At 37.3% G+C, this 27,737-nt stretch overlaps 3 protein-coding genes across 3 annotated transcripts in view; 2 read left to right on the top strand and 1 right to left on the bottom strand.

The window, feature by feature from the left end:
* Window positions 1-27,737, bottom strand: part of wdr83os (WD repeat domain 83 opposite strand) — a 60,673-nt gene that overhangs the window by 23,779 nt on the left and 9,157 nt on the right. The window lies entirely within an intron of this gene.
* On the top strand, window positions 103-27,737 carry LOC140305647 (complement C3-like). Its single transcript, XM_072384596.1, has 44 exons — window positions 103-240; window positions 331-348; window positions 442-477; window positions 806-844; window positions 2,264-2,453; window positions 2,920-3,085; window positions 3,227-3,297; window positions 3,397-3,488; window positions 4,707-4,789; window positions 4,911-4,998; window positions 5,263-5,365; window positions 6,073-6,187; window positions 6,936-7,051; window positions 7,127-7,270; window positions 8,863-9,078; window positions 9,223-9,423; window positions 10,031-10,186; window positions 10,311-10,440; window positions 11,135-11,203; window positions 11,666-11,935; window positions 12,666-12,942; window positions 13,276-13,361; window positions 15,496-15,635; window positions 15,724-15,933; window positions 16,113-16,173; window positions 17,027-17,110; window positions 17,197-17,400; window positions 17,775-17,850; window positions 18,126-18,288; window positions 19,450-19,560; window positions 20,198-20,348; window positions 20,956-21,119; window positions 21,296-21,451; window positions 21,579-21,638; window positions 21,861-21,951; window positions 22,706-22,757; window positions 23,127-23,214; window positions 23,384-23,473; window positions 23,698-23,803; window positions 24,049-24,138; window positions 24,233-24,316; window positions 24,583-24,663; window positions 25,443-25,584; window positions 27,333-27,737. Exons 1-44 carry the CDS (start codon window positions 164-166, stop codon window positions 27,475-27,477), a joined length of 5,292 nt encoding a protein of 1,763 aa, XP_072240697.1. The 5' UTR covers window positions 103-163; the 3' UTR covers window positions 27,478-27,737.
* LOC140305648 (uncharacterized) overlaps window positions 23,971-27,737 on the top strand; it is a 45,268-nt gene continuing 41,501 nt past the window's right edge. Inside the window, exon 1 of the mRNA XM_072384597.1 lies at window positions 23,971-23,981. The gene's annotated coding sequence lies outside the window, so the exon portion shown is untranslated. The remainder of the gene's footprint in view (window positions 23,982-27,737) is intronic.

Raw genomic sequence — 27,737 nt, 5'->3', positions numbered from 1 at the left:
CATGTTAGCAAACAAGCCCGTGGTTTGCTTTTGTGTCTATTCCCCAATGATCAGAAATTCCCCCACTCTGGAAACCTGATGTTTGATTAGGTTGGAATATCAGGGTTTTGTTGTTGACCGTCTCCCTTGTGATCGCAGTAAACTGAGACACGAGGCAGTCAACATGATTCGGTGGAGAATTTATGTTTTATTTCTCATGTTTTTCTGCGATTCAGATGGACAGTTTGTTAGTAGCAGGAGGTAAGCTGTTCCTCTTCTCCAGCTTCTGCTCACTGTTGCACCAATTTATCTCAGAACTTTTGTTAATTAATCAAACTGCTTTTGTTCCAGAGTCAGCTGGCGTGACAGGTATGCATATTTGCAGTGAGCTAAAAATGTGTGAACAGTTGCAACTTTTAGCCTCTGACATCTTAAATTAATACCTCTGAATCTGATCCCCAGATTTGTACCAGTTAGAAAATACTTTGACCTCCACGAGTAAGTAACCAACGTTTGACTTGATATAAGTGTGGATGCGTATGCGGATTTTCTAGATCATTTCCCCTTTCTCTACAAACAATATCAAACTCCTGGTTGAACAGCCAGTAAAACTTTGAGCCGTCAAGCAATTTTTTCTTTTTTTTTTTTTAAGGTTAGCTAATTCAGTTGTGGGATGAATGGTCGGACACTCTGTCCGGTATTAAAATAAATTTAGATATCCTTTCTTTTGCAATAATTTCATGATTACACAGATTTATTTCATCTCTGCTTTAGTTTGCACTGCAGTCTTGAGGCTGAAATTAATACCTGTCCTGTTTATTTACAGAGAATTGGACCAAATTCAGTTTGTTAGCTCTGCACCAAGGTACTGTTGACAACCACTAACACAATTCCTAGCACTGTTTGGTCAGATTTTGTTTTATCCACACTTGAACATAAAAAAAAAAAACAAAACAAACAAACAAACATGAAATGATGAAAGTGAGGCATTTTACCATTTCATGAAAAATATTAGCTCATCTTAAATTTTTTGGCAGCCGTGAGGCCCAGTTTACCACTGTGTAGCTTCCCATCTTTTTCAAACATCTGGGAAAACATGTAAACATAACTGAGGAGACCAGTTGCTCGATTGTCAGGAGAAGAATAGTATCGCCTTTTTGTCTATAGCCCAATAGTCCTGCCCTGAAAACCACTTCAACTGAATGGGAACACACACACACACACACACACACACACTTCAGCACTGATGGTGTCTTTCCACATGTGCAATTTCCCAGAGCCACTGGCACTAATGCACCACTATACCATCAGAGATGGAGGCTTATGAACTGAGCACTGTTCATAAGTTGGATGGTTACTTTCTTCTTTTGTCCAAAGGTTGTGTTACTCATGATTTCTTAGAGGAAATTAAAATTTTCAATCCGTCTGACCACAGTTTTCCACTTTGTTTTGTCCATTTTAAATAAACTTTGACCCTCAAAGGCAATGTTTGTGGATCATATTAAAATAAGGTTTTTTTTTTTTTTTTACAATAGAGCTTTGACCTGCATTTGTTGATGGCACGATGAATTGTGTTTACAGATAATGATTGATTTCCATGACAGAATCATACCTGTTTTCAATGCAGTACCACCTGAGGGCTCGAAGATCATAGGCATCCAATACAGATTTTTCCTTTTCCCTTGTGAACAGAGATGTCTACAGATTCTCTGAATCTTTTGATGATATTATGCTCTGAAGCTGATGGAATATTCAAATTCTTCACAATTTTACATTGAGAAACATTCTGAAACTGCTCCATCATTTCTAGACAAAGTTTTGGCAGATTGCTGAATTTAGAGAGACTCTGCCTTTCTGAGATGTTGCCAGTAAACCTAATTTGTTGCTACATGCTCTTTCTCGCTCTTTTTGATAGCACTTTTTCAAGCTGTCATGACCTTTTTGAGATGTATTGCTGCCATCAAATTCAAGGTGATCAAGAAAAGGCTTTACAGCATTAAACGCGTTACATTATACGACTGAGAAGGGTTGGACTAAGAAAAAGTGCTGTCTGGGTGTGTGTCTGAGTGGTTGAATGTTGCTTGTTCTGTAAAACCGCTTTGGGTGGTCAACTAGACTTGAAATGTGCTCAATGAATGCAGGCCATTTACAATTATTTATGCCACAATACACTTGTAAGGCTGTCACTCTGGTAATGCCATTAAGCGTAACATTCAGACTAATAATGGTGAGAAAAAAAAGTCTCAAATCTTCATCCAACTCATGTTATGTTATTTTTCTGAAGGTTCACTTTGCTGGCTCCAGACCTGCTGAGGACAGACAGCCAGGAGAACATCTACTTACAGGCTGATGGTTTATCTAACCCCATCACTGTCACCATCACTATCCAGGATTTCACCAAAACAACATCACTCCTCCAGGAGTCTGTCACACTCAACGAGGGAAATGACTTCAATACTCTTAAGACTATACAGGTGACAGTCAAGATGTGTGGCGTAGACCGTGACCATAACAATGCCAACCCTGATTAAACGACATCGGTGACTGCGAGGATCTGACAATGAGTGAATCACAACCGGGAGTTTAAATGCAGAGGAGGGTGATTAGTGAGTGAAGGCAGCTGAGGGAAGAAACCCAGGTGAAGAGCGTAAAGCTGATGGCATGGCAGAAGACTGAGGCAAAAGTGGGGAAATGGCTAAACTAAAGACTGACCAAAAACACAGAATATGACAAAAAATGCAAAACATGACAGTGACTCTATGGGCTCACAGCTTCATTTTTCTTAAGTTTATAATTACCTAAAAAGTTTCGTTAGGAAAGAAGTTTTTCTGTGAAGATGCTTTCAAAGTGCTATCCACGTGTTCTCTGTATGACCTCTGTGAAATATTCCTATTCCTAATTGTAAATATCATGCTGTATCCTCATTTCACCCTATCCCAGCTCTCATCGGATGGTTTGAATCGCGAAGAGACAAATAACAAGTTTGTGTATCTGACTGTGACCTTCGATGGTTACCACTCAGAGGAGAGAATATTGATGGTGTCCTTTCACTCTGGATACATCTTCATCCAGACAGACAAGCCCATCTACAACCCTGGAAAAGATGGTGAGGTTGGAATATGTTGACAAAAGCTCACCAGATGATCATGCATGAATAACATGAACAACCTAAATGTGAGGGACTTGAGGTTGTACTTTTATAGACCGGTTTTAAAACACATCTTTTTTTACTTGTTCTCCTAACCAGTTCGATTCCGAACCTTTGTATCTTCTCCATTCTTTGAGGCAGTCGACCGCTCCATCACTATAGACATCCAGGTAAAGTTTATCTGGTAAACAAATGACCAGTCAGCAAATCACATATCATGAGTTCTGACAATGCTTTTGTAACATATTCACCTACATTTTGTATTTCAGAATCCAGATGGGGTGGTGGTTAAACAAATCTCTAGGACCAAAGCTATAAACAGCATCATTGCAGAAATATTTCCTCTGTCTGAAATGGCCAAGTAAGACTGATCTGTTTGGTTTATGTTTCACCCCTTCTAATCTTTGACAACGTTTACCACTAAGTATAAAATGACGTAGATTCTATCATCTTTCATCTGAGCTTGATATGTAAGGAAAACTTAGTTCAGTGAAGTCAACATTTCCATCTGAATTTGTCCCTACGCAAACATGTTTATTACAGGCTTCGACCTGCTCCAGTTTAAATATTGCAAAGTTTAGTGTGTGAATGGATGAATGTGGCTTGTAGTGTGAAGGTGCTTTGAGTGGACATCTAGTGTAGAAATGAGTTATAAGTGCAGGCTATTTACCATTTAAATAGAGACAGACTGAAATGGCAACTTCATATTCACAGGTTTTTAGAACATTTCTGTGTCTTTCAAGTTCGTTTTGCTGGAGAACAGTGTAAATTTGACCAAATTGGATCATGTGATGTGTAATACAAACTGAATGTTTCCAAGATTGAAAAAGAGCAATAAGTCAAAGTAAATTTGGAGCCAAACCAAGGTTTTTTTCTTAGATTTATAACTGTGAGATAGTTGCTGGTGTTCAGATAGCCCTCCGATGGCTGTTAGGACACTGTGTAAAATGTAAATATAAACTAAATATGATGATTTGCGTAGCTAAAAATCAATATTATCTTTACAATAGAACATAAAAACACCAGGTGTTTACAGTTTAGATTATATTTGATGCTGGCAACATTTTTAAAAAATGTTTGAACAGGGGCATCAAAAGGCTGGATTAGTAAGACGTGCTAAAAAGAAACAGCTTGAGGAACATGTTGCAACCAGCTAGGTTTTTAATTGGCAACAGATCAGTAACATGAATGGGTATTTTTTTTAAAAAGCACCCAAGAGAGGCAAAGTATCTCAGAAGTGACGATGGTCAGAGGTTCAGCAATCTGCGGAAATTTCCGAATTACTCGGGATGAATTGGCAATTAGTTGTATACCAACAGTGATTATACAGGAATGGCACGTTTTTTTGTGTTCTTAAGTTTCAGATTTTTGAAGTGAATATTATTGTTCAGGGCATGCAGCAGATTATGGGTGATGTGGTTTGGGAGAAACTGTCAGAAGCTACTACTTGTCACCTTTTCACCTAATGATTCTTATTTTACCCGTGATATTTTGATCTTATTCAATTAAACACGTAGCTCCAAAAGTCTGTGTTCTTTGCTTTTATGGACTTTCTATAATGTGACTGAATGTCTCACAGTGAAGGAACATGGTCAGTGACGGCAAAGTTTGACCACTGGCAGCAGAACACATTCACCGCCAAGTTTGAAGTAAAGAAATACGGTAAGTGAAGTTATGCTCCTCTTGTTAATGTCAATTAAATCAAATACAATTGTCTATATCTTCTATGAATGTACAATATTTGAACAGCAATATTATATGTATGTATGGCTTCTTGTTGTAGTGCTTCCTGCCTTCAATGTTACATTGACACCAAGGAAGTCCTTCCTTAGCTTGGATGACAGTGAGCTGGTGGTGGAGATATCTGCAAAGTTGGTCAAATTCACAGATACACACACAAACATACATACTTGTAGAAATGTTCAGACATCAATGTGCCATATTTGAAAATGACAACCCCTTTGTAATTTGAGTGTAACCTCTGTTGAACTTTAACTGAAATAACCTGTTCTTCTTGTTTTGAGTTTAACCTCAACGGTGCCATAATTTACACAAGAATGCATGAAATAGGGAAAATGTTATGAGGAAAAAAAGACAAGTATTGCAAATCTGTCTTTTTTGTGGCTGCATTTCAGATACTTATATGGACAGCCTGTCCAAGGAACAGCCTATGTTGTTTTTGGAGTCATGTTCAACCAGCAGATGAAAAGATTACCTTCAATGAAGCAGGTGTCAGATGTAAGTTCCCTTTGAAATTCACGAGTTGCTTTCTCTGATTTGTGGTTGTTGATTCTTGGCCGTTGTTTGCAACTATCAAAATATTTTTCCTCTGCTAAGTTCACTTCGACAGTCTTTGACAAGCTTTTTTCATGCTATTTGAACATTAATTTGGTGTGTCCCTGGCAGTAAAGTATACTATAATGTCGGTTTCTATATAAGAATTGTGTGTGTTGCTGATGGCAGCATTAATCTTGTAACAGACCCAAAAAAGAGCCTTTGGCTTGTCATGCTGCCGTGGCTGGTTTTTACCCACTTCATTTATTTCTCTTATTAGCTCCACCAACTCCTAAAAAAGTAGTCAGGGCTTCTGCCTGCTAAATGTTTTGCATTCCTCATCAAATAGCTGGGATATCCATGCCTTTATTGGATACAGTTGCTCATGCTTTTAAATTGAGTTGGTGAGAGCAATTAGACTCAATCGTGAAGAGGCAAAACAATGTGGTAAAAGAAAACAACATAACAATAAAGTTTAATCAGTAGCTAATTTTTGAACATCCATATGAGGTTCAATATTGTCTAACAATACCAAGTGTAGCACTTATAGTTTGCTAACTCAGCAAGTGAGATCTTATAAAGATGATTGTGTTCACTGTGTTTGGAAAAATAAAGAGAAAGCAGAAGAGATTTTATGTTTATGTAAAATAATCTTCTATTCTTGCATCCAGCTGGATGGAGGAATTGTCAGACTGAGTATGGAGGAGATCAGGAGAGCTTACCCTAACATTAGATCTTTGGTGGGCCACTCTGTATATGTGAAGGCTTCTGTGCTCACCAGTACAGGTAAGAGCCTCATATTTTAAGTTGTTTTTTTTTTCTTTTCTTTTCAATTTGTAGCAATAATGGTAGTTTGAAATGAAAATGCATACAAATCATACACACAGGAAATTCAGCTTTAAATCATTCAAACCTGATTCATTATGTTGGGTTAAGAGATCGTATTTACTTTACCATCTTAGCTGCTTCATAATGTTGAACAGTTTGTTTAATGGGGCAGCAAAGGGTTGTGTCTGGGCTCGTGATCACACTGTTCTTTGAACTACAACCTCGAAGGACAGAACTCTCCGATATGTCATAATCAGTCCAGAGTTTATCAAGATCTGTGGTGTCCGGGGAAACCCAAAATGAGCTCAAATGTTATTTTGCCCTCTGGACAAACTAAAACTTTGACTCATCGCAGTCTCATACTCAAAATTCATGTTGCTGTTGGAGAAAAAAGTTATCTTAGTTGCTTTAGATCAAAAGCAACATCTTGTTCTCCAATAGATAGCTGTCAATTTAAGTGATATGAACACCTAGACATGGACTTGAAACAGTCTTAATCATGGGAACAGACAATAACACAAAACACTAATAGTTGAAAAAAAACTTTTCTTTCAGTCAACAAAAAAAAAATCTTCAAGCTCTTCGAAAAGTAGAATAAATCCAAAACTCAAGGGTAACTTTTAATTCTGTGTATATGAAATCATTCCAGTTTATTGTTAGCAGGAGGCCTTTACTGTTGTTTGACTCCAGTTTCTCACCTGCACAGGAAGCGATCTGGTTGAGGCAGAAAAGACTGGGATCAAAATTGTAGAGTCCCCCTATGTTATATCCTTCAAAGACATGCCACAGTACTTCAAGCCAGGCCTCCCATTTGATTTCACAGTAAGGAGCCTTATCTGTTTAATTTAGTTTATTTTTTTGCAAAAATGTAATTGAAATTCTTTCCTATCTGTTCAGATTCACGTGAGCCACCACGATGGATCCCCAGCCCGTAACGTCAAAATCAAGATAAATTTGATGGATAAACCATTGACGGTCTCAACTGGGACTATCAGAACCACCTTGAACATGCCCAACGATCATCGTGCTCAAACCATCATCGTTAGTATAACATTTAATCTCACGTTTATTTAGTCAGTTATTTAATTATCATTGCATGCTTATGTTTGCCTATTATCTAATTACAGAATAGACATTTTTCAAATATGACTTTATTAATTGGCATATAACCATTCTTTCCTTCTCTATTTAAAGTTAAAATGAGGTTTATCTAAAATGTTTAAATTGCAGAGCTTCATACTTTAAAGGGACAGTGTGCAACAATTACTGACATCTTGTGGCCAAGTTGAAGATGGTAACCATCTCAAACACTATCACTCCACTTTCCAGTGTTGTGTCAGCAAACAAAAAAAAAACAAAACAGCGCTTCAAAAACCTAAACTAAGCAAGTGGATTCTTACTGATCACTATCTGAGAGGATATTCCATCCTAGTTCTTTAAATACATATAGAGCAGTCAGTGAAAGAAGACACATTTAGAGCCTTAAAGTAGCATTTCTACTATGTAAACATTCGGTTACATCCTTGTTAGATCTGCATGTAACCTGTTCCTTTCTTAACTCTCTTTTTGCTGTATTTCATTCACATTTCTGCCACAAAGCCTTCATTTATATTAGCAAAGTAGCTCCAACTGTCTTGATTTTGAGTTATCTCACAGAGTGTCATCTATATTGGGGTATATTTGGGCAGAGGAGACAGATATGGCAACATGAGGGAAATATATATTTTTTAAATCTATGCCTTATAAGACATGCAGAATGTTTACATGGAGTGAGCCCCAAAAAAAACACTTTTTTTTTCTTTAATTTTTTTCATTTTGTTTTGTTTTGCCCCAACTGCCAGAATTATAAGTGAAAAGTAAACAAGCCTAAAGATGCTTATTATATGCAGACTGGACAACCCTGTACTCTCTTCCTCGTTACCTTTTAATATCCTTCTCAGAAAAGATAGATGTACGGACGGATTAAAGGACAGACAGATAGAGAGATATAATGTTTTGGTCTTATTTTGCTGTTTGATATTTATTTATTTCAATCTGATAATGAAAATCAGCAAATTTGGAGGAACATCATATCCACTATTCTAACTAGTGGTAAATATTTGTAGTTACATTGAAAATAACATTTGAGAGCTGTAAATGCAAAATTAAAATGAAAAATTGATTAATGAAGAATGAACTGATGCATTAATTAAAGCAGTTTTCAATGAACATAAACCAGTCTGCTTCATCTGCAATGAAATATCGCTGCTGCATAAAGAATACAATCTCATGAGTCACCATTACACAAAACATGCTACTTTTAAAGAAGTCAGAGGCATGTTGCAGGAAAACTGGGGCTTTTAAAGCTGGATATTCCTGTGCCAACGCAATTATTATCAAACTAAACCTGAACAAGAGAGAGCAACAGGTTAATTACTTCAGGCTGTCTCAATTTTCATGAATCATAACCAACCTACCTCATTCACAAATTCTTTTTTAACATATATTTCCTTCTCACATTTAGCAAATTCATCAATATGTTGAGGGTCGCCAGTTGATTAGTCTTCTAAGAAAAGAAAAACACGACTTCATTTAACAAAGGTGTAGCATACTAATTGAAACATGTGACAATTTTTTTTTTCTTTGTATCCTAGACTGAGACCACAGAGACTGGCCTGAGACCAGACCAACAGGCCAGACAACAGATCACTATTCAGCCCTACGCCCCCTTTAACAACCAACAGCAAAATTACCTATACATCTCCACAGGAACCAACACAGTGTCTGTAGGAGATAGACTGTCCGTGAAGCTCTCGATCAGTGCTGCTGACGAGACATACAGAAAATTTGTCAAACACATTACCTACATGGTGAGACGAGAGCACCACTTCATGTTCATGTTACAGCATATTTCCAGTACACCTGAAAATTGTGAAGTGTAACTATAAGGTGTCAAAAATCTTACTGAAATAACATTTATATTCATTCTTGACTCTCCACCCAAAACTCTGTAGGTGCTCAATAAAGGCAAAATCATAAAAGCTGAACGTTTGAATGTAGAGGGCCTAGAGGTCACCAGTGTTGGGTTCATGGTAACATCAGAGATGATGCCATCTTTTCGAATTGTGGCGTTCTTCAGTATTCCCTGGACAGGGCGAGAGGAGGTGGTGTCGGACTCCGTCTGGATAGATGTAGCAGATTCCTGTGTTGGAGGGGTGAGTGTTTAGCTTGCTCTCTGTTTGCTGGCAGAGTTAACGACAGTGGTTCCATATTTAAAAAATCTAAATGTTCAAGTTTTGAGAGTATATCAAGATAAGCAGAGTTTGGATTTGTGAGGCTTGAATGGCAAAACAGCCCACATTCTTAACATCCCATACTGTTAATAAATCTCCTGAAGAGACCAAAATAAAGGTCCAACAAAAGTACAGCAGTGTAGGATGTAGACCAGAGGTCAATCCTTTTAAATACAATTAAGTCACATCAGTGCGACATACCAGTACTTTGGATAGCATATCCCCTCATTACTTTAAATATATACACCACAGTTTATTTGAATTTGAGCCTCCCAAGACCTGCTGCTGAAAATACTCAGTATGTACAAATTAGATGGAATAGAGAAAAGAAAATTTGGGATTATTTAAGATTTGTTAAGATAAAAATGGTCAGACTTGTTATTGCATTATGATTACTTAGAATTCCTTTTTATAGTGCTTTTTAATGCATAACTTTACTGATTTGAAGCAAAACAGGCCAATTAAACCAAGAAGAAAATGACAATACAATTTTTAATCTTTTATTCTTTTTAATCCTCCTCTCTTCTAGCTGAAAGTTGGACCAGTAGACGGCAGACACAGAGAATACGAACCTGGGAAAATGCTCCGTTTTCAGATCAAAGGTGATGCAGGGGCAGTGGTCAACCTGGTGGCCGTGGACAATGCTGTGTATCTTCTCAACAAGAACAGACTCACACAGAGAAAGGTATGTGAGTTTATATGCTTGTGTTTAAAGGTTAGAAGCATTTTAGAAAATCTTTTGCAGTTAAGTTGAAAAAGTTAAGTTTTACATACATTTAGGCTTTTTCCTAACTGAATCTTTTTTTCAGATTTGGGATGTGGTGGAGCATGGAGACATTGGCTGCACCAAAGGGGGAGGGCGAGATGCTACGTCCGTGTTTACAGATGCAGGACTTCTTTATTCCTCCAGTGCTGGGTTCCGAACCAAAACCAGACAAGGTATTTACGCTTATTGATATTGTTCTTGTCGTAGGGAGGATTTCAGCTTTATCTTAAAGATTAAACAAACAAAAGCATTGCTAATATTTTACAGTAAGGTCATATGTTCAGATGTTTTAAACTCCCAATGGGATTGAGCAAAACACAGAATGATTCATCTGAATTATTTAAATGGTTTTAACATCTTTTGAACAACAGAAATAGTGAGAACGTTTAAAAATGTCTCTGTTAAAGGGTCAATTTACTTAATTATCATAATTAAAACAATGTAAAACATCAATGTAGATATTAGAATTCCTGAAATAACTACTGTTGAAAAGTAACAAGTAACATTTAGCACCATGTTTGCTAAATGTGAAGCAGTCCTATGGGAAAGCTGATTTTCGTCACATACCAAAACATAAAACCTTGAAAAAGTTACTATTTTAATTTGTTTGTCTTTTTTTTTTAATTGTTTGTTTATTTTTTTCTCTTAGCCAATCTCTAATTTGTCACTGAACATCCATGGGACCCTGAAGACAATTTGTAGCTCAAATGTTGTTGCTTGATGTTTTACTTTGTTCTGTAAAATCATTGGAAAGTGGATACTCATCACAGATGTACAAAACAACTGACGATGTTATATCACCTGCTAACAGTTTGATAATGGTTGGCATATTAACTATTTGTCTGATGGCGACGCTCGTCTTTTTAGCCCTAAAGTGTCCAGGCAGTGCCAGAAGAAGACGCTCTGCTGCTCTGTTGCAGCGTAAAGCACAGCTGGGTGAGAACTGTATTTTCAATTCATTGCAGAGTTTGCTTTTGTGATTCATACTGGGCTACAAATGAGATATTCTTGCATTCTTGTTTATGCCTCACCTACTACAGTCAGTGCTCATGTTCCTCTAACTTAAGTTTGATTTGAAACTGATTGCCTTAGAGGGTAAATAATTATTATTAATTGTCAATTTTTAAGGTTAACATGTATTAATATATGGTAAAATAGCAATACTGTGATGTTGTTATGTTGTTTTAGTGAACAATTGCCTTTAGAGTTAGGGTTTGACAGACACATTGATGCCCTAAATTAAATAGTTGCCCTATATGCTATTCATTTATTTTTACATTGTCTTTTAATTTACTCTTGAATTAATGATAACAATAACAAAAAGAAAACATTGAGTGTTGTAATACTGGAGCTGTTGACTCAATGCTGGTTCCCTCTTATCCACCCTTCTGCCTCCAGAGAGTCACTACAAGGAGAAACTGCAGCGTCGCTGCTGTAACGATGGCCTGAGGGAGATCCCAATGCCATACTCATGCACGCGACGCTCCCTTTACATCACTGAGGGCTGGGAGTGCATGCAGGCCTTCCGCTACTGCTGTGCCACTTACAGGGGCCAGGTGTTTAACACAGAAATTCCCACCACCCCTGCACCAATAACCACAACCCTTCCACCCATGCCTACCTTTGCCCTCTTACCTGAATTTGAAATATCTAAAATTTTCACCTCATGTAAGTTCTGATTTCTTTTTTTTGTTTTTTTTCTCCAAAATTTTTATATTGTTTAGAGTTCAGAGAGCCTGCTATCTTGGGTATTTGTTTTAAATCTTATCTTTTTAACTTTAGTGATATATTAGTATGCTAAAAACACAAAGGAGGGTGATGGGAATTTGGTGATAGACTAATACAAGAGACATTTTTCATTAAAACAATGAATGTGAAACACTGATATTTTAAGTGAAAAAATGATGACCTAACCAACCAGTGCATCCTGAGCTACACCTCCAAAGTGGCTAAATATGTAATCCATCCCATCTACTCAGATCAGTTTATTTAAAGTTTTTAATCCCTGCAAGGGTGCTTTAGTTTAAATGAGCTTCTCAGTTTTTGTGGGACTAAAGTGACTCACATTGCTGCCTCTGGTTCCAAAATGCATCATTATAGAGAACAAAAGAGGATGACAAGCTAGAACACACATAAAATACACATTATGAATATATGATAGTTTCTATAAGAATGGCTTCTCTGGTGTTTTGTGATGAAGGGAATACACACACACATGTAAAGTTATGATGAAGATTCCTAAATGTAAGAAAAATCTGTTTTTTTCATTTGCACAAAAACTTTGCAGGGTATCAGTGGTTGTTTGTAATTTTGTTTGTGTGTGTATGTAAATAGTTTCTCTATTAATCATAGATGTGTGATACAACAGTAAAAAATATTGATGAATCTTTTCAAATAGCTTCGGGACGTTTGGGAAGTTTTCCCGTGGTACGAGGATCACCTGGGTTACGAGGAATGCCTGCTGTACCTGGATTTGGTCGAGGATTTGAAGCACCCATACAATATTCACAAATAGCATCAACAGCAGATTTTTCACCAATATTAGAGTCTGAGGATGAAGTGGAGGAAGATGAGGGGGAGTACCAGGATAAGATCGATGTCTATTTGCGTTCCAAGTTCTATGAGTCTTGGATGTGGGTGGATGTTAAGCTGCCCAAACAGACAGACAGCGACGGGTAAGTGAAAGATTAAAAAGGAGATTACATCAACAGGCATAACAGTTTCATTAGCTTAAACCTCATCTTGATTGTGAGATATTTTTGTATTTCTTTGATCCCCTTAAAGTAGGTGGGTTGTTAACATCAAATCTGACATGAAAATTTTGTCACCAAAGTATAAGCAGTTGACAAAGAATAAAAAAAAAATTAAAAAACACATTTGACAAATGGTGAGATTTGGAAAATATGTCTGTATGCTTGAACAGGAATATCTAGTGAACAATTCACTGCTCAATATCTGAACAACTCAAGCCCATTTTTTTCATTTTTCAAATTAAATTTGATCAACAGGTTGGCATCCATGACTTTTGACAACCCGTTACCTGACAGCATTACTGAGTGGGGAATTTTGGCAATCAGTGCATCACCTCAGAAAGGTACTGTTGGCAAATTGAGGAGGCGGAGTCAGGGAGCCTTATTAAGCAACTAGAAGAATCAAACTTTCTTCATGTATTTATTCATACCATTAATATCTTGAGAGGAGACGAACTGCTGAGTAAACCTCGTATTTTGTTATAGCTTTCTTCATCAGAAAAAGGTTAACCAAAGTTTTCCACACTAGGCCAAAAACAGTTGGACATCAAGCTTAAAACTACGTACAACCCTCTGACTCATCTGACCCGCCGCAATTTTTTTTGTCTCTTCTCAAAAGATTTCTCTTTATCTTTTAAACATGTTATGCACTGTCGAGTTTGCACTAATATTTTTTTCTTACTTTTTTTCTTAACCGATGAATGATTCTATGATAAAGTTCGGCACAAAGCTGTGAACCACAGCCCATCCTTACTTGGAGAGACTAAAGCTTTGTTTTAATCCCTTTTTAACACAGATCCTGACAGCTTAACCTGTTACCAATTAAGCTGCTAATTTAACAATCAGCATCTCCTTTCCTTTTAACAACAGTCTGTGAATGTCTGGGAACTGAAGAGACAAGTTTCAAAACCTTTTGGAGAGAATGTTGTCCCATCCTCATCTGATATAGGATTCTAACTGCCCAACAGCCAGGGTCTTCTTGTATTTTGTGTTTCACGATGGGCTAACTTTTTAATGCAGGTGAAGGGTCTGGACTGCAGGCAGGCCAGTCCAGCACCTGGATTCCTCTCAAATAAAGCCATGCCGTTGTAAGCAGTAACTAGCTCTAGCAGTAAGTGGTTTAGCATTGGCTTGCTGAAATATGCATGTCCTTATCTGAAAAAGACAATATCTTATTGTTCTAAAACCTTTACATACATTTGATGGAACTTTTCCAGATGTATAAGATTCCAGTTCCAATGGCTCCATTGCACCCTCATACCATCAGAGATGCAGGCTTTTAAAGTGTGCTAATAATTTTAGATTAGCTTTGGATGATGGCATCTCTGGATCATGTTCATATATGGCTTCTTCTTTGTATAATAGAGCTTTAACCTGAATTTGCCGATAGGAATGATTTCTAGAAGTGTTCCTGAGCTCATCACGTTTGAATCATATCTAGTTTTAATGCAGTGCCGCCTGAAGGCCTGAAAATCACGGGCATCCACTACTGATTTTCAGCCATGTCCCTTGTTCACAGACATGTTTCCAGATTCTCTGAATCTTTGGATAATATTATGTATTCTAGATGATGGAATATTCACAGTCTTTGCAATTTTATGTTGTAATATATCATTCTTAAATTGATGCACAAGTTGTAGAAACTTTTTTTGGGAGATTGCAGATTATCTACCCATCTTTACTTCTGAGAGACTCTGTCTCCCTATGGTCCCCTTTTTAAACCCAGTCATGTTACTGCCCTGTTGCCAGTTAACATCATTAGCTACAACAAACATTTATTTTTAGTACTTTGTGCTTTATATTCCAACATTTTTCATTTTGCCCCATCCCAGCTTTTTTAGATGTTTTGCCGCCATCAAATTCAAAATGAGAGTATTTTTCATAAAATAGTAAAATGTCTCACTTTCAACATTCAAACATATTTTCAATGTTCTACTGTGAATGAAAATGTTGGTTTATGACATCAGTCAATTGTTGGATTCTCTTTTTGTTTAGATTTTATACATCACCCTGAAATTTTAGCAGTTGTTTTTTGTTTAATTATCTCCAACAGTTATTGTTTATTTTATCTTACTTCTCTTCCAACTTTCCTTCTTGGTGTTACTTGAAAAATCAGAGAAATTGGAGTTGAGAAGTGAAGATACTTTTTATCTGTCAGTTAAATTAAGGTTCAAAATAATTAAAAAATCACAAATGTAAGGAGGAAAACTCCATTTGAGAAGACCCAGACATTTCTCTCGAAACATGGATTTTAAATGAATAAACTTCAAGAGTGGCTTAATACTTAATTAAGACAGTTGTAAAAGCACAGAATTACAGTTGACTACAAAAGTAAAGGATGACCAAATTATCCACACTTGACAAAAAAAACTAAGCCTCTAAAATCTCTAAATCTCATAAATCATTAGAACCAGAGCCTCTCATTCTTATACATTTGTGCAAAAAAGCCATTGTTAATCATCCTCTGACTGTTTGTAGGTTTCTGTGTTGCGGAGCCGTATAATGTCAAAGCATGGAAACGTTTCTTTGTTGACCTGAGGCTGCCGTATTCTGTGGCAAGGAACGAACAGGTTGAGATTAAAGCTGTGATCCACAGTTACATCTATGATGACTTGCATGTAAGAGGATCGTTTTCTCAATTTCTTATATTGTGTTTCTCCAGTGTCTTTGTTTTTGCTCACCATCCTTTGACTGCTTTCTGTGCAGATAAGGGTGGTGCTGATGAAGACAGAAGGCATTTGCAGTGTTGCTTTCAAGGACAGCCACACAAAGGAATTGAAGCTACCTGCCGGTTCGTCTGTTGTGGTGCCTTACACCATTATGCCCTTGGTGGTGGGTAAACTTCCTCTTGAGATCATGGTGGTTGCCAGAGACTTGATGGGAGGTGATCGTATCCAGAAAGTTTTGCGGGTGGTGGTGAGTCTTTCATGATGACTAACCAACTTGGGATGGTTAGTGTTGACTATAAATTTTTTCCTGTCAAGCTTTTCCAAGGTTTAAGAGATTCAGTTCCTAAAGTATAAATTTAAAAGATGATTAACTCTTGTTTATATAAAAATCTGCTTGTATAATAAGTCTTTTCATGACACAAACAGCTCGATGGGGTGCAGAAGACTGAAGTTTGGAGTGAAGTGTTGGATCCATCATCCCAAGGGGGTATGTGATGCACGATTTTATGTGATCTCGTTTGAAATGCATGTTGACATGCTAAATTTGTGGGATTTTAACTTAAGAGATCCTAGCACAACTACAGCTACCTTCAAGGTGCTTACAGAGGGGAGAAAGTTTAGAGAAGTCAGAGCACCAGCAACAAGCACAACTTAATTTCTTGACCAATGAATTTTGTCTTGTGGTCTTCATCCAGTTCAACATAAAACATCCAACAAACAGCATTTGAAGATAACAAATATGAGACAAAAACAACATAAACCAATCAAATACAACAAACATGTATTTGACTGGTTGGTCTGCACTTCTTAGATTCATAGAGATCATGCTAATGAAACTAAGAAATGAAAATCTACATTAGCAGCTTTTTAATCAAATATATTAACTGTTTTTAAGAACATGACTGAACTGATATTGCTGTGTTTTATCCTCTATTGAGAAATTGTTTATCTTGGTTAGTTGTCAACAATTATTTATCTGTCATAACTTTTTAACATATACATTTATCAGAAAGGTGGCGTTATAACATATATGTTTATTTGAGATAGGATATTTTGACTGGACTACTGATAGGTACATCTCACCTTCCCTACTCAGCTTGAGTTTATTTAACTGTTTATAACATTTATTAGAGAAGGGTTCTGTTGTCTGTTAAACTGAGACTACAAAAGATATCCAAACTCTTTATCATGTTGCTCAGGTCAAAAACGTTCTAGTCCAACTTGATTTGGTCTCTGACTGAATTGCTACAAGTCGTTTGGTCTGGTTTTACCATACAGAGCTTTGATAAAGTAGAGAGAATCACAACATCTACCCTGTATCATAGTTTCCTCTTTTACAGGAAGTCAGACGATCAGTGTTCCCAAATTCGTACCAACGTCAGTTGTGCCAAACTCTGAGCCAGAAACAATCATCAATATCAGAGGTGAGTCATTGATCCAGCAGGGATGAGGATTGAAAAATAAACCCCAAAAAGCTGATTCCTAATTCTTTCCCACCATTTCTCTCCAGGTCATCTTTTTGCAGACAGCATTGATAACTCCATCAGTGAGGACTCTCTAGCATCTTTGATCCGGATGCCCGGCGGCTGTGTGGAGCAGAACTTGGCCTCTATGACTCTGCCACTCATTGCCACCCTCTACCTGGACCGAAGCAGCAGCTGGGAGAGTGTAGGGGTAGAGCGCAAGATCGAGGCTCTCCGATACATCAGGAGAGGTTAGACAGTGGGGGCAAATGTGGATAAATGGATATTAAAAGCAAACCAGAATATATTAAACGATTAGATTTAAGATAAAACTGCAGTATGTGCTGCATCAGAATGGATAGAAAGAAAGAACGGTGGATGAGAATAGATCTTTTCTGGTAATTATGGATGAAGAAATGTATTTCTGATAGATGAATGACTACATTGATTAATGATTAATGCAAATTAATACACTAATCAATCAATGAATGAGTGCATGGTTGTATGAAATGCTATTTGGATTGAAGGATCACCAATTAAATAGTTGAATAAATGGATTAATTGATGATGGGTTAATAGATGCACATCTCAATTTAATGTTAAATTGTGTTTTACTTTTATTTAGGATATGAGAACCAACTGGCATACAGAATGAGTGATGGCTCTTACCCACCCTACAGGAGCCAAGGAGCAAGTACATGGTGCTGTGTGAATCATATATTTAACATTTAAACTTCTGAAAGTCATGAAACAATTGAAATAAAATAAAATTGTATAGGCTACAAGTATTTTAGTGTAAAATTTGTGAATTACTTAATTTATTTGTTTTTTACTTAAAAACAAAAAGTAATTGCTGTAAAAAAGTAAGATTAAAGTCAAATCGTAGTTTTTTTTGTTTTGTTTTTTAGCTAACCAGCATTCTTAGGATAATGTGAGTGACCAAATGTAAGCTAATCTAAGTCTAATTGAATGTCAGGATCACGGCGTACGTGGTGAAGGTGTTCTCCATGGCCTACTCCATTGTTGGCATCGACCAGCAGCAAGTGTGTGACCCTATGTTCTACTTGGTGCACACCAAATTCGAGCGACATAACAAAGTATACAAAGAGGACAACCCAGTTTACGCCACAACCATGACTGTGAGACATTGACATGCACATGCACACTCAAAACTCACCGTGCTTCTCTGCTGATTTCATGTCCTGATGTCCTTGTTTAACATTGAAATTATTCTAACATGATTCCTACACAGTGTTATGGTATTGATTTAAGTGGGACTGATTAGATGACACGTTCTTGGATCAGGTTCTTCTGGGTGGTCTTGCCCTCTGCAACAGATCAAAAACATGCAGGCCTTTATCAGTCTACATTACCTCCATGGCAGGTGAATCGTGTAAGAATGGCTCTCTGTGAGGTTACCTGATGAAGGACCCCACTTCTACCCATTGTCAGCTTAGATTATCTCCAGCCATGACCAGAAAAAAATTGTTGGCATATCTAACTGATGCAAGGATCATTGATCTATTATTCAGAGACAGATAAAGGTTACAATATCATCTGTTAGTCATATACGGAGGCTGTAAGCTGCCTTGCCTTATCCAGGAATGTGATGAAGAGTAAATTTATCAAATTTTCTCGAGAAATCAACCTTTTGTTTTCTTTAGACCAGCAAATACAAATATGATGATGAAAATGAGTGGTGTCGGTGTTCATGTATAATTTCATTGTTAATTATTGTCATGACAGTTGGGTGGAATATATCATAGTAACTCAGATAAGTGTGTAATTCTGCTTGCTGCACTGACTTTAGCACAACAGTTTGTCCAATTCCACTTTTATTCAGCTAGCAGCTACCTTCAAGCCATCCCACTGTCTGTGTTGACAGGAAAACAACCTTTACTAAAACTAATTAACAAATATGAACCTGTTGTCTCCAGAAAACAATCCACTATCTCGAGGTAATATCATAATTAATGAGTCATGACTACAGAGCAAGCTTCATCACCTCAGAATGAGAACAAGAAGTCGGCTTTCATAGTGAGGATTTTTCTTCATGTCTTTCTTTTATTTTAAGTTTGTTAATAGTACAATGGACAATTTGAGAAAACCACTTTATGAACTGACCAGAGTTCTCAAAAGCCTATGATTACGCTTATGGTTCTCCACAGCAGGATTTATAATTAGTCATTTTGTGAAACCCAGTGAAATAAAAGCAAAAGTACAAAAATTAATAGAAGGATGATGACTGAATATAATTTTTTGTTCAATTTATATTTTCATTTTTCTGTCTGCCGTTCCAGGGCGGTCTTCTTGGCGACGACCCAGAGATAACACTGACGGCGTTTGTACACATCGCATTAGCAGAGGCCGTGCAGGCGGGGATCACATGTAGCAGTTCAGATGAGTTGGCTGTGAGTTACATACACACAAACACACAAAGCACACAGTTTGGGCTGTTTAACAGTTGTCTTATTGATTTTGAAGGAGAGTCTATGTAAAATGTGACATGAAGAACTGAGGTTTTGAAGTTGATTCATTGCTGATACACCTCTGAGCTAGAAAGAGTGGAAGTAAATGAGGCAAAAGAGGCTCACTTCACTGTATGCTCATACACATTAAGCTTGCACGGCAAGCTTTAACCACCGCTTTAACCAATGACACTGTCGTCACTCGGCTCATTCAGAAACGCTGGCATCTGTTTTGCATGTGTGAATTACTGAGAAAGAGCAGTGGCAGGTTTACAAGGACACCATTTTTGCACCAGTAGGCTGCATCCAATTTGTGAAAAGGGAGGAGGCTCTATAACCTTACAAAGTGATATATGTCACTGAATGTCAACATTTCAGATATAAAAAGCTCAAATTAGAATGGTGGGGTTGTGTTTTGGGATTGGTAGTGACTTCAGGCTCCAAAATATATGCTCTCGAGCACAGAAAAAAGGATTTTTTTTTCTGTTATGTCCCTTTCAAGTTTTTGTTGTTTAAGAAAGGAAAATTCAGACTGGTGGTATCATCCCTCATTTCAATCTCACCTACCTGCCTTCTGTAGAATGCTAACATTCAGACAACGAAGTTACTGACGAATGCTCTGTTGACGAGGGGGAGGAGACCATACACGGTTGCCATAGCTTCTTATGCACTGTCTCTGCTGGGAAAACCTTCTCACCTCCACCAGCCTTTACTCGACGCTGCAGCTCCAGGTATCTTATGTACCCTGTTTCATTTGCACGCTAAACTGTTCAGTCATTGTTTTTATTAACTTATTACCGTATTTCTGGAGAGTAAGGCTAGCTGATCCTCCCTTACACCCTTCTGGGGAGGTGGGAAGCTAAGCTACACAATAATAACCTCTTGGCCCAGATTCTTGTTTCATACGCAACCATTAGAACTAAATTCATTCTTACGTTGAAGTCTCAGTGAGATAAATTAATATTTATTCAGCGGAAAGTTGAACAATTATATCAATTATATAATGCCATTATTCAAAATATTTGTATGTCATGTAAAATCGTAAAAATTTGGAATTAAAATAAAGCTATTACATTTTTTATTTTTTTTCAAATGTGTTTCGTCCTTTCTGTTTTCATATCACATGTACCTCTGTAGATATCCTCTTCTAGAGTCTCTGTGCAGTTTAGGCTAGAAAGTGATGTTGATGATGATGCTATGTTTCACATGTTAGGGACAAATGCTATGAAATTAATACTCTGGATAAGGTGTGGAGTATAATGTGATCTGTCAAACAACATCCTTCTGTTCTCATGTACTTACATAACTGGTCCCTCTCATTCCTTCTCTCTCTTCCAGATAGAAGCCACTGGCCAGACAAGGAAAACCGATTGTTCACGCTGGAAGCAACTGGCTATGCTCTACTGGCTCTTGTAAAATTAGGACGCATGGAAGATGCCGCAGCACCTTTCAAATGGTTGAACAGCCAGAGAAGAAGAGGCGGCGGCTTTGGCTCAACTCAGGTATTGACAGGGGTGTCTGTCAGCTGAAAGACATTCTATAGACTGCTTCTTAGTGTCAAACCTGAATTAATTAATTACACGAAAGTTGTTCAAGTCAAGCCAGTGAAAAAGGCACTACTGTTAAATGACGAATGTTAGTCTTTCTGATTCTGTTTTCCTTGTCTGCCCTCTTGCAGTCCACTATGGTGGTGCTCCAGGCGCTGTCAGAGTACATGATCAACAAACCCCCTTCTAATAACCTCAATCTGGATGTGGAAGTCAAGTTGACAGGTCGCAAGGAAATCCGCTACCGTTTTAATCCCCGCACAGCCTATGCTGCTCGCTCTTCCAAGGTGAGACACAGTGATCTTGGAGAAAATTTGGAGGATTTGAGAGCACCACATTGTATCAGGATTTTTTAAAGACATATAAGGATTTTTCACCAGTGCTTTCTGATTGTCTGGTACTTTTTCCCTCTAGTTGCCTGCTGATCTTGATCTGGAAGTGGTGGCTGAAGGAAATGGACAGGGAATATTGGAGGTAAAGACATTTTTAATGAGGCAACTTTGCTTTACACTCATGAATTTATTCAGTTGTACAATGACATGAACAGTCTTGTAAATTGAAACACTAGAATTTTGTGACATAGTGAAACTTCATAAATCAATTAAATACAGAAAAAGCAACATTTTGTTTCAAAGTGCTTTATTCTCCTTAAAATTTTTTGTCTGATAAACTTCTGTAACTTAAATGTTTCCCAAGGTTGTTACCTATTATAACCAGCTACATGAAGTGGATGAGAAAACGCCCTGCAAGGACTTTGAGCTCAGTGTCATGATCGAAGAATCCTCTGGTAACTCTTATTATCAAGTCTCTCACATAGGCGGGATGTCTAAGGTTTTCAGTTATGTTGTCACTTTGAGTGTCAGTTAAAAAATTAAATCCAAGCTAAGATTCATTATTTTTCCATGACCCTACTGCAAACAAAAAGCACAAAACATTTACAGAATAGCATAAGCAGAACATCGCAGAAAACCATGTCAGTAATCAACGTCTTACTTAAAGTAATTCACACCACTGCTATAGACTTCAACAAAATGAAAAATATTTAAAATGTTGTTGTTCATTTAGAAAACTCGAGTCAGTAGGCGTTCTGCACAGTAGTGTGTAGGCTGGCACTGTTGCCTCACAGCAAGAGGGTTCCTGGTTCGAATCCCAGCCTGGGCCTTTCTATGTGTGTTTACATGTTCTTCCCGTGCAGGCATGGGTTCTTTCCAAGTTTACAGCCAATACATGCATGTTAGGTTAACTGGTGGTTCTAAATTTACTCCACCTCTTGCCCAATGGCAACTGGGATAGGCTTCAGCCCCCTTAATTACCCTGAACTGGATGAAGCGGGTATAGAAAATGAGTGGATTGAGAATACACTCTTTTGAACAGACAAAAAAACATTGCAATGGACACAGAATCTTCAGTGATTACAATAATAATGCAATATTATTAGCATAAAAACAAATGAACACAGTTCATATAATATGAACTGAATATGAATTTTCCAGGTAGCTTGCTCTGCATAAATTATTGCTGTGTTTCTGTCCCAATTCTAGAAAAACCTCCGGCAGATGCAGAGAAGTTCTACAAGATGACCATCAAAGTGAGGTGAGCTTTTCTCATTCATGTATCCACAGTGCAAAATTTCTTCCATTAAAATGAGAACCTGACGCCATGGATAGGTTTTATTCATCAGTTAGCTAACTGACACATACATTAATTATTCTGGTACTTTTTGGGGTGGGTGGGGACTTATTAATTTGCCATGTTCATTCCAGATAATGAGTTTTTTTTCTTGCCTGGGATTGTATCTCACTAATGACAGATGACTCTGTTGTTCACATGCTAAATGTTATTCATTGTCTTTCTGATTCAGTTGCTGTTAATCACATCCCTGAAAAGTCTAATTAGATCAGTTGGTGACTGGCACTGAGGTTTAGTATCTTTTGTCAGTGCTGTTCTCTGTTCCTTTCACAGGGCGTTAGGACCCAGAGATGTCCGAATGGTCGTTCTTGATATCAGCCTGCCCACTGGCTTCACCCCAGATAACTCAGACCTGGAGCTGGTAGTCATACACAAGTTCTTAAAAATCTGAATGATCACATAGATCACATAGATTTGGCTTCTGCTTTTTCTTTTTTTCGTCTTTGAGAAGACACAAGACAACATTACAGCAGTGAGTAATATATCAAGTGCAGGGTTGCTAACAAATTCTAAATCTGTTTTTTGTACAGTTGTCCAACTCAGTGGACCGTTACATCAGCAACTTTCAGATCGTAGATAACCTGAGTGACAGAGGCTCCCTGATCCTCCACCTGTTTAAGGTAATAGCATGACAGGCCACAGTCTGATTTATTGGATGTGCCTATTTCAAGAAACAGGTCTTGTTAAGTAAAACTGAAGTGTTTCATAAAAGTCAATATATTATGGTTCCAAGCTTTTTTTTTCTGTCCAAACTCCACACTCAGACTTGCTAAAACAGCATTTTGTAATGTTTTATCTTCTCCTATTTGTTGGACTAATTATGCCTCTTGTCTTCTCCTTACAGGTTTCCCATAGAGAGCCAGAGATATTGGTCTTTAAACTTCAGCAGAGTTTTAAAGTTGGCCTCCTACAGCCATCCTCAGTTACAGCCTATGAGTATTACAACCCAGGTAGGCAACCAAAGTCGACTCTCACTTTACAGCCAGCTTCAGGAAATGCTCCTAAAACTTTTAAAAGAGCAATGTAGCTGTGTATCAATGTGTAGTCCCACCTTCTTCCCTCTCAGATAGTCAAGATTCACTGCATAATTAATCATTATAATGCAAATAAAAATTGTGCCACACACAAAGAAAATAGATTTTTTAATGTATTCTTTTATTTTTGCTGTACATTCAAATGTAATACCCTTTCTCAGATCACCGCTGCAGTCGTACTTACTCTCCCAGAGAGGACAAGGAGGAGCTCAGTCGGATTTGCCAGGACGATGTCTGCCGCTGCACACAGGGTAAAGTATGAATGTGCCTCCATCAGAACGTTATTGCATGAGTTTGCACTCACGTTGACGGTCACCTTAACGTCTCATGGCTCAACATTTCCAGGTGACTGCTGCATCTCCAAAACTGAAAGGGAAAACTTCCTCAACAAAGAAAGAGAGACATTTGCCTGCAAAGGCTTACTCCATGGTATGATAAACACTCACGTAATCACTGTTCACGAATGCATGCACATATTTTTAAGCTTATAGAAATACAAAATAAATACACACACACATAATTCAAAAAAAAAATGGCTCATGGAAATGAATGAAAAAATCATTGCAACAATAAGATTAATTCAAACAACACTCATTAGTGGACTGTACTAACATAATCCTGTGCATTCTTTACAGTTTTCATACATTTCATGGCAGTGATGCTCAAGCTTGGTCATTTCTGTGTTCTGTGTTTAGTTTTTCAGGTGAAGGTAATGAGTGTCAGTCAGAATTACTACGACAAATATGAGATGGAGATTACACAGGTCATCAAACTGGGTGAGTCCCAACAATGATTCTTTCTGATGCACATACACACACAGACACACACAGACTCATGATTGCACTCTGGCAAACAGTAATGTTAAATTACTCAGTCCGGTGACACTTCGAAAGATTTTCAGAGAAAATCATACAAGCGTACGGAAGCCGAAACGACCATGGATTTTTTTTTTTTTTATGCACTGTTATCTCGTGGTAATGACTTATTATTTCAAAGTTGTGAAAAAACAAACAAACACTAGCCACTGTCTGTAGCTATAGCCTACCAATAAGTTTACGTTAGTTTGCTTACTTGACTGGGTTTATTTAGGGGCTACCGGTTAGCAGATGTAAGGAAGCCGTTCGTGGCAGCTCTTGTACGTTGAAATCAAGACGAACACATAATAAATTAATTTGTTATCACGAGAAAACAATCTTTGTTATATTGAGCTAACGAAATAATAAGTTGCTTTTTTCGGGGGGTTTTCCACAACTTTGACCATTCTCAGCTTCTGTACAAGCGTAACAAGTTCAGCTCGAGAGTTTATTTTTTCAGTTTCTGGTGGGCATGTTTGTTTGTTGTGACTGGCATGCTCAAAATCCACCACAAACTCCATTCCATACGTTCTGACAGGAGTTTTACATGCATTTTTATCATTTGTTTAGATTAATAAATATTTCAGAATGGTATGATAAAGATACTAAAAGTACTAAAAAGAAAAGAAAACAAAAGAAAAGAAAATGCATTTGCTATAAATAATTTTAAATCTGTTTTTGTTCTTTTTTGTACCATCCAGGTGTTGAGGCTGGAGTCACAGTGGGTCAGAGAAGGTTTTTCATGTCTCATTCAACCTGCAGAGATAGACTCAACCTGAAAAAGGGGTCCATGTACCTCATTATGGGTCCCAAAGAGGACCAGTGGACCACTGACAGCAACGGGTGAGGAGAGCAAGGAAAACAAAAACTATCGCACTTTCAAAAAATATCTTTATAGAAACCAGAAGGAACTATGGGTAGGGAGGTTTACTTACAAAAGTGAGAGAAAGAGCAGACTAAATACTGCACATGGGGGGTGAAACAGAAGAAAAAAAACAGCTGCAGTAAACCAAGTTCTCACAATAGCACAAGTTCTGAACTGTATATGTTAAAGTAACTGTTAAAATATGTTAAAATATCAAACATTTCTGAAAATCCTCTGAAAGTCTGAGGAGCTTAAAGCCCATGTTCTTGTCAGTGCTATATTGATTTACTGGTCATCATGTTGGCAGCCATGGTTTAATTGCTACAGTTAAACATTACTATATAAACTCTGACTTTGGGTATTTTGGCTAAACACAAACAGCAAATGTTGATATAGTTTTGTTTTAAAGAAAAATAATCAGTATTTTTTTTCAATCTTTAGTCTTAAAATGAGTGGAAATCAGACTTGGTTCTCATGTATGATTTAACAATGATAGAGATTTATTTAAAGGAACTATACATATGCATGACTTTTTTATGCATCTGACCCCAATTACTGATCCACAGCTTTTCTGTTAAATTGTCACAACTTGCATAATTCTTCACTTTCAGCCACATTAGGCAGATTTTTGTGAAAAATACGTAAAACCCACCACTCTGAAATTAGCAAGTGAACAAACAAGAGCTTATTGCAAAGAAGCTCAAATATTTCCCTAGTTAGTACTCAAAATAAGTGAAAGAGTGTGAATATTGAACTTACATATGACAGAGATATAGGTTTAGACATTATCCCACAAGAATTATTAGTGTTGCATATTTATTGCTCACTATAGAAACTTAAACTATATGACAGCTGTATGTTCACAAATTGTAATTAGTAATTATTGTTCTTCCTGCAGTAGACAGCAGTCAGAGTGCTCTCGTTTTGGAAAAGCAGGGAGGAATTCTGACAGGAGATCTGAGCAGAAGATAGTTTTCACCATTTAAAACAGATAAAAGCTACAAAAATGTCATTTGAGTTTGAGCGAATAGTAAATTTTGGGTTAATTACACCTCATCATTTGCATCAGATAACTTTCTGACCCTTTTCTCAACCAAAGAACATGTCTCTCAAACACACTACATGCACACTGGCTGCGCATATCCTACAGTCCATCATTTGTGAGATATTAGATAGCTTACAGCTGTGTGTTATGTTTACAAAAATGTAAAGATAATACTTGTTTATGCTTTTCCAAGTTTGTTTTTTGGTCATTATGTGTACTTTCTTAAACTTTACATGCTAAGGTTAGAATGGTCAGACGCAGCTTATCAGAAGCAGGATCAATTGGGCAGCTTCTGTGCATGTGATGACAATAGCAATGATTGACTTGAAAATAATGTTGAAGTAAAAAAAACTGTCTAATACAAAAGTGACATGATATAAAAAGTTTTAAAAAAGAAACAAACAATGATAAAGCTCTGTCTTCAACAGCTTTTGAATTTATGAGGTTTGAGTTGTGTCAAGTGGATAAAATTTGCTAATAGCTAGCTTAGCTCCCCAGACAAAAGTCATCCCTGATTCTCCAAACTGAGAGCACTCTGACTATTACCTATTGTAGGTAAGACACTGACCGCTCATGAATATTTCACTCAGGTCCGCTTAAAAGAATAAAAAGAACTAACCATTTTATAGTGCCCTTGTGTCAAAAATACAAGCTAAAAATAACTTCCATTTTCCCTGTCAGATTCAACTACATGTTGGGGAAGGACACCTGGGTGGAGCGCTGGCCTTTGTCTGCAGAGTGTTCCAGAAATCCTAGTATTCAAGCTAAATGCAATAGTCTTACAGAAGTTGCACGTGAACTGTCTGTTAATGGCTGCAGGATATAAATGCATCTGCGCAGAATCACATGTAAATTTACTGTGTCATTGTGTTACAAAGATGGCAGACAAATTTGTACGATGCAGTTTATTTTTAATCCAGTCTCTGCAATGAAGACTTTATTTTGAAGAAAAGGAGAGCTGAACGTTGTATAGATGGTATAGGAAACCAGTTATTCTTTTTCTGTATACTGTGGAGATATTATTAGAAGAACTATAACCTGCTCACAACAACAAATAAAAAAGTAAAGTAAACAATCCTATCATTA

Source organism: Leuresthes tenuis, unplaced genomic scaffold, assembly GCF_036924035.1.
Source record: "Leuresthes tenuis unplaced genomic scaffold, fLeuTen1.0.hap1 SCAF_4, whole genome shotgun sequence".
NCBI lineage: Eukaryota > Metazoa > Chordata > Actinopteri > Atheriniformes > Atherinopsidae > Leuresthes > Leuresthes tenuis.
This window is presented reverse-complemented; position numbering and strand designations above follow the sequence as displayed.